The sequence below is a fragment of the Chiloscyllium plagiosum genome, chromosome 36 (genome assembly GCF_004010195.1).
Source record: "Chiloscyllium plagiosum isolate BGI_BamShark_2017 chromosome 36, ASM401019v2, whole genome shotgun sequence".
NCBI lineage: Eukaryota > Metazoa > Chordata > Chondrichthyes > Orectolobiformes > Hemiscylliidae > Chiloscyllium > Chiloscyllium plagiosum.
In genome coordinates, this window is record NC_057745.1 from 6,371,861 (window position 1) to 6,378,348 (window position 6,488).

Below are 6,488 nucleotides of genomic sequence, written 5' to 3' on the forward strand. Positions count from 1 at the left end.
GGTGATAGACCTGATGACCTACCACCTGATGAAGGAGCGTCGCTCTGAAAGCTAGTGTGCTTCCAATTAAACCTGTTGGACTATAACCTGGTGTTGTGTGATTTTTAACTTTGTACACACCAGTTCAACACCGGCATCTCTAAATTATAAACTTATATATAAATTCAAACAACAAGACAAGTGTAAAATAATTAGCAGCATTGGCCTGATTGGATGGGGTAAAGTGAGGCTACAAAATGCAGGACTCCTCAATTGAGCCCCGATTATTGGCCTCAGGAATTATTTCAGGACAACATTCAGCATCCTGTTATCTTAGAACAATTTTATAGTCCCCTGCCATTTACATCTGAATGTTTATATAGGTCGCAGGTATGGAAGAACAAGACACAATGCAACATCCATGCTCCTTTGTGTTTAGACACCTCAGGTGGTGAACCACACCATTTTGCATTGTATTGAGCCACACATTACAAAAAGATCTTATAAAGAACTCCAGACATAGGCTGAATCAGTGGATCTCCATTTGTGACCATTAGCAACTGCATTTGATCAACTGCATTGGTAAAGATCACCAGGGTGGGGGAGAGCTAACCATGTGTGGCATTGGCTAGTAGCTGCAAAGACCTGAGAATAATGAAACCAAGGGATGGCACCCATGACCTCAAGTGTTTGGACTGCTGCAAGAGTCTTCATCTTTACTGGTGATTGCGAAAGCTGAAGAATGTATGTATGCTCAGATCATTTACTGTCCTTGTGAAGATCAGTGGGCCAATATTGGTCATCCATGTATTGACTGATTTCAAAGTTTGTTTCAGAAGCCACTTGTTCATTTGCCACCGACAATTGATCGCACAGTTTTTGTTCCCATTGACTCTCCACTCGTTGATACAACTCCATTGAGGTGCAGGCATCCTCCACAGAACAGTGCCCATCGTTACCAACCTGCCACAACAAGAACAAATGACAGCAAATTAAGGAAAAAATTATTTCCCCAACTTCATTCCTCCTAAAAGACCCGCCTCTGCCCCTAAAGTGCCAATTGATGGCGCATAGATCCACAAGTGCAAACAAAACCAACAACATACATTACCTTATCCAAGTGCTCAGTTCACATACATTAGGTTTGACAAGTGGCAACAGGCACTTCAATATAATCTTATACTGATCACACCAGTCACCCACACTCTACAGATGCCAGCGCCAGGTCTGAGAGGCCTTCTTGCCTGACACACAGGTTTTACTTTGATAAGAAAGTGAAACGCTGTTTGCAAAATTGCCCGGTATCAGGCAAACATCCTGCAGAATCACTTTGAAGAACCAGATTTGTTTCCTGGAGGCAGCTATTTGTCAACAAGGTGTAGATGAAAACAGGAACATTCATGGGTGAATGAAGCAGAACTCTCAATGGAGGGCAAAAATGCACACACATTATCAACATACTCTCTAGTTTTCTTTCTGGCTGTACAGGCTTCAGAAGTCTGTGCATGGCAGCAACCTCCTGAGCCCAAGTCAATGCCGCAATTGGATATTGTGGAACTTTGCAACTGCTGTGTGTGCGTGCAGCTTAGAGGGAACGTTACACGTTATGTAGAACCAGTAAGTTCCCCATGTGGTCTATGAGTAACACTAATCTCTGAGCCTGTAATGTGTGTTGAAGCCCCACTCTGGGATTAGAATGCAAAACCAAGGCAAAATTTCAGTACAGTAGCAGAGAGATAATCCATGTTGGAGGTGACTGAATTTTATTGACAGATTTGCAAGAGAAAAAGAGATGAGAAGTTAGAATGAAACCTTCTCTAGTTGAGGTGGAAGTACTGTCTGGAAATTGCACTCACCCAACTGCACTTCAACAATAACCCACTGAGGAGAGCATACTAAGATTTTACAAGCACAACCTAAATGTAATGATTTTCTTGAGTCTTGACAAGACCATACCTGGGGTTTTGGTCTCCTTAATTAAGGAAGGGCTACTCATCACACAAAGTGTGCAAGGTTCACACTTGGAATTGTCCAAGGAGAGATTAGGAAGACTGGGCCTGTATTCCTTAGACGTTAGAAGAATGAGACGTGATCTAACTAAATCATACAAAATTCTTACAAGGTTTGACAGAGTAGATGCTGGAAGGATGTTTCCCCAAACTGTAGGGATCGAGAACAAGGGGCTGTTTCAGAAGAGGCAGGTAACTTAGGATACAAGCAGGAAGAATTTCTCCACTCGGGGGCGGTGCATCTTTAGAATTTTCTACCCCAAAGGCAGTGGAGAAATTCAGTTACAGTCATTGAGTACAGCCAAGTCAAATCAATATAAACTTCCAAGACACCAAAGGATATGGAAATATTGCAGAAAAACAGTGGCGAGGTAGAAAAGAGCCCAAGGTTTACCGCCACCTGAATGTTTCGTGTGTTCCAGCTCTGCTGCACTTTGTACTCCCACTTTCTGCAACTGAACTCCCAGAGTAAAAGAATAGTCAGTTCACATACTCACCTGGATGCTTTTACCCAAAAGTAGCTTTGCCAGATTCTTCAGGGAAACGGATTCTCTTTCAGGAAAACCAGCCTTCCTCTTCAACAATGGGATTTTACTCGTGTCCCTTACCAGAGATTTTGGATGAAAATACTTCAGTGCTTTAAAGTCATTGTGCAATGCATGGCCCACCACAATTTTCCCCTTCAATATCTTCAAAATCTAAATTGAAGCAAAAATTTAACATGCTAATTAACTTTTGGAATTATTAACCCTACCTGCATTCCACCCCTAATCTGCATCATCCTAATTTGGATCTCATGACCCAGGACCAGAAGTAGGCCACTCAACCCAATTAGTCTGTTCCAATGAAATTATGGCAGATCTGATAATCCTCAACTCTGCTTTCCTGCCTTTTCCCCCATAACACTTGATTCACTACCCTTGGAAGAAATTCCTCCTGATTGGTCCTAAATGGATGGGCCCTTACTCAGTGATTATACACTCTGGTCCTGTACTCTCTCATATGGGGGAAACAACCTCTCCACCTCTACCCCGTCAGGTCCCCTAAGTGTTTTGGGCACAAAACAGCTATTCCAGCATTGTCACTGGGTGAAAAAGCCTGGAATTCACTATCTAATAACACTATAGGAGTCCTTTCATTGTAGAAATAACAGCAGATCAATGTGGAGGTTGATCTTCCCAAGAGAAGCAAGAGATGGAGAATATTTTGAGTGACATCGATGAGAATGAATTTACTTTTAACTTGTACCCATGCAGATATGTCTGTGCGACACTAACTTTCAACCACAATCTTCAGACCTGGGCAAACCTCGTGTTAGGAGAAAGTGAGGACTGCAGATGCTGGAGATCAGAGCTGAAAATGTGTTGCTGGAAAAGCGCAGCAGGTCAGGCAGCATCCAAGGAGCAGGAGAATCGATATTTCAGGCATGAGCCCTTCTTCAGAAACGTCGAGCCCTTCTTCAGGCTCATGCCCGAAACGTCGATTCTCCTGCTCCTTGGATGCTGCCTGACCTGCTGCGCTTTTCCAGCAACACATTTCCAGCTCTGATCTCCAGTATCTGCAGTCCTTACTTTCTCCTAGAAGATTTTAACTTCCTGCGAATCCTCTTGCAAGGATGCCTTCCTTGAAGAAGCTCTCTTCCAAACCTCGTGTTGTCTAAAAAAGGCCCAGACCTAATTATGTCCTTATCCTTCACTGGAGTTATACTCCAATCTCCGCCTCACTTATGAGGGAAGTCACAAAAATGACAAATGCAAAACCTCTCTAAACTTGCAGTGTTAAGGTTGTACTGATACCAAATATAATTTTTAATGAGACAAGATTTATGGGAGCAATGTCTCTGCAGTTTGAGGATTGCTGGTTAGTCATAATGGAGCATGTTTATTGGTTAGTCTAAAATGGTTACCAAAGTCTGTCAATTCTGCAGTCTACCTTATTGAAACATTAAATCTGTTTCTTGCTCTCTCCTCGTGGATGCTGCCTGAGCTGGCAAGTTTTTACAACATCTTTGTTTTTATGTCATATTTTGACAATAACTTCAATTACATCAGGTAAGGTAGAACCCAACAGTACTTCTTGCAGATTATTCAAATTTAAATCATCTTTCAGAATCCATGGGAAATTCTAATTCTCAAATGCTTTTCAAACATTTAATCCATTCCTCCTACCCCACAATATCTACAGTTAAAAACTATAATTACATAGACACAAAAAAATACAGCATGTACAGATTGTTCAAATAATACTTTTGAGACTGGTATTTACTTCCAGATATCAGTGAAATGGATATGTCTGCTTCCCACTGCAGGAATTGCCCATCGTGGCCAGGACAGTGATTACATAAAACACATTAGGGAAAAAACACAGGGTGAGCAAGAGCAGTTCTGTGATCACTGCTCACTACTTCAGCTTTGATAACATGCCCCAGGAAACTGCAGGTCTGCAGACCCGACAATTTATAGTCAGAGCCTGCAAACAACATGACAATGAGTGGATGCTCTTGCACAATAATTCTAGTCAAGGGATAAAAATTGGTCGAGACACTGTGGTCAAGTTGGTCAAAAAATGGTTCAAGACACACCACCTCTTCTGCAAAGTAGTGTTCTGAGATCCTTTGCACAAACCTCTTCCCATAAAACCAGACAGGGTCTCAGTATAATGTCTCATTTGAAAGGCAGGACCTCTTTCAGCGCTACATCAGGGATGTCAGCCCAGGGGTAATGACTGATGAACCCATTAATTCCAGACTTGGGGATAATAGGTATTAAGTGAATACAACATTCAAGATGGTTAATATACTCACCTCCCTCTGAGCAACATCAAACTCAATTGCATTTGCCATATCGCGTTTTCGAATGCCACTCCAGCGGGTCCGGTAATCGATGATGGGTTCTTTGGGCTTCACATACTTGTCATAGATGACTTGGCCCTGATAGTTTACGATGCTACACCTAGCCATTTCATTAACACGCCCATAGGGGCCTGTTCCAACCATCTCGCAGTCGATTGCCACATACTTGGCAGGATTACAGCAGATAGGTGATGAGCTTGTCTGGCATTGGAGTGCAGCTTGCGGCAAACTATAAGGGTCCTCAGGATTTAGCAGGTTAGTCCTTTCTACAGGACACGTTTTACTGCTCGGGTCCATGCACTTTGAAGAGCAAGTAGAGTGAACATCTCTCCTTTCAGCTTCAGGCCACAGATTGGAAGCACCAATCAGATGGTAGTGATTTTCATTCACATCAGAACCACTTGTTCGCTTGGTGTCTCCAGACTGAAGCGTGTGGTTTGGATCACAGGTGGTCGGACAGCTTGTTTGGTCCAAAGGTCGTCGCTTCCTTTTCATCCGATCTTGCTTGAGGATCCCTTCCTTCTCCAGGAAAGCTTTTCTCTCCAGGAAGCGTGCATGCCTTCGGCTGAGCTTCTTCTTCCGCTTGGTCTGGCTATTGAGGTTCGGAGCCATAGGCGAGCAGCAGCTGAATTGGTTCAACCTGCAAGACCCAGGGAGTAGTCTAAAATCTGAGCCTTCAGAAGAGGGGATGGCGGAGTCTACACGCATGCTAACTATACTTGGCATCCTTTAATCAGAGTCCAAATGGAGGCTTCGTGGAATCTGCAAAATCAACATAAGTCGTTTTAATCAAGGGGAGAATCCTAGTAATAATAAGTTCCCCTGGTTTTGGAAGGAAATGGTCAGTGCAGAAGAAAGAATCTCAGCACTGGCAAACTAAATATTCTTCATCATCACACTCTACCAGATAGCGATCTGGAGTTCATTAATTTATTGCTGACACTTTCACATAGTTATCAGTCAAGAATCTCAGGCTTCATTTGTGGATTTCAGCACATAGTCCACACTGACACATCACTGAGAGAGCTATGTAGTCAGAAATACCTCATTTCCCTCCCCCACTGCCTTTTCAGATGAAAAGATCATGTTGCGTTATTTAAGAGCAGAAAACAGAAATAGACACACAACTTATTATCCCTCAACCAAGAAATAGTCATTTCTTCCAGCGATTACTATGCAGGAGGGGCTTGCACTCATACACTATGTTTTTAGAAATTCACAACACAGTGCGGCGCTCCCTTGGCGCTGACCCTTCGACAGTGCTCGCTCCCTTGGCGCTGACCCTTCCACAGTATCCGCTTCCTTGGCGCTGACCCTCAGACAGTGCCTGCTCCCTCGGCGCTGACCCTCCGACAGTGCTCGCTCCCTCGGCGCTGACCCTCCGACAGTGCTCGCTCCCTCGGCGCTGACCCTCCGACAGTGCCCTCACCCTCGGGGCTGACCCTCCGACAGTGCCCGCTTCCTTGGCACTGACCCTTTGACAGTGCCCGTTCCCTCGGCAATTACCCTTCGACAGTGCCCGCTTCCTTGGCACTGACCCTTTGACAGAGCCCATTCCCTCGGCGCTGACCCTCCGACAGTGCCCGCTTCCTTGGCACTGACCCTTTGACAGAGCCCATTCCCTCGGCAATTACCCTCCGACAGTGCCC

At 44.2% G+C, this 6,488-nt stretch overlaps 1 protein-coding gene across 4 annotated transcripts in view; it reads right to left on the reverse strand.

Moving 5' to 3' along the window:
- Window positions 1-82: 82 nt before the first annotated feature.
- The window catches only part of LOC122540814 (apoptosis-enhancing nuclease-like), a 9,171-nt gene continuing 2,765 nt past the window's right edge, over window positions 83-6,488 (reverse strand). For all 4 annotated transcript variants that reach the window (XM_043677026.1, XM_043677024.1, XM_043677027.1 and 1 more), the window contains exons 2-4: window positions 4,792-5,601; window positions 2,486-2,686; window positions 83-942 (exon numbers count right to left, since the gene is read on the reverse strand). In XM_043677026.1, the coding sequence (XP_043532961.1) occupies window positions 739-942; window positions 2,486-2,686; window positions 4,792-5,565 (1,179 nt within the window). In that variant the 5' untranslated portion in view covers window positions 5,566-5,601 and the 3' untranslated portion in view covers window positions 83-738. The remainder of the gene's footprint in view (window positions 943-2,485; window positions 2,687-4,791; window positions 5,602-6,488) is intronic.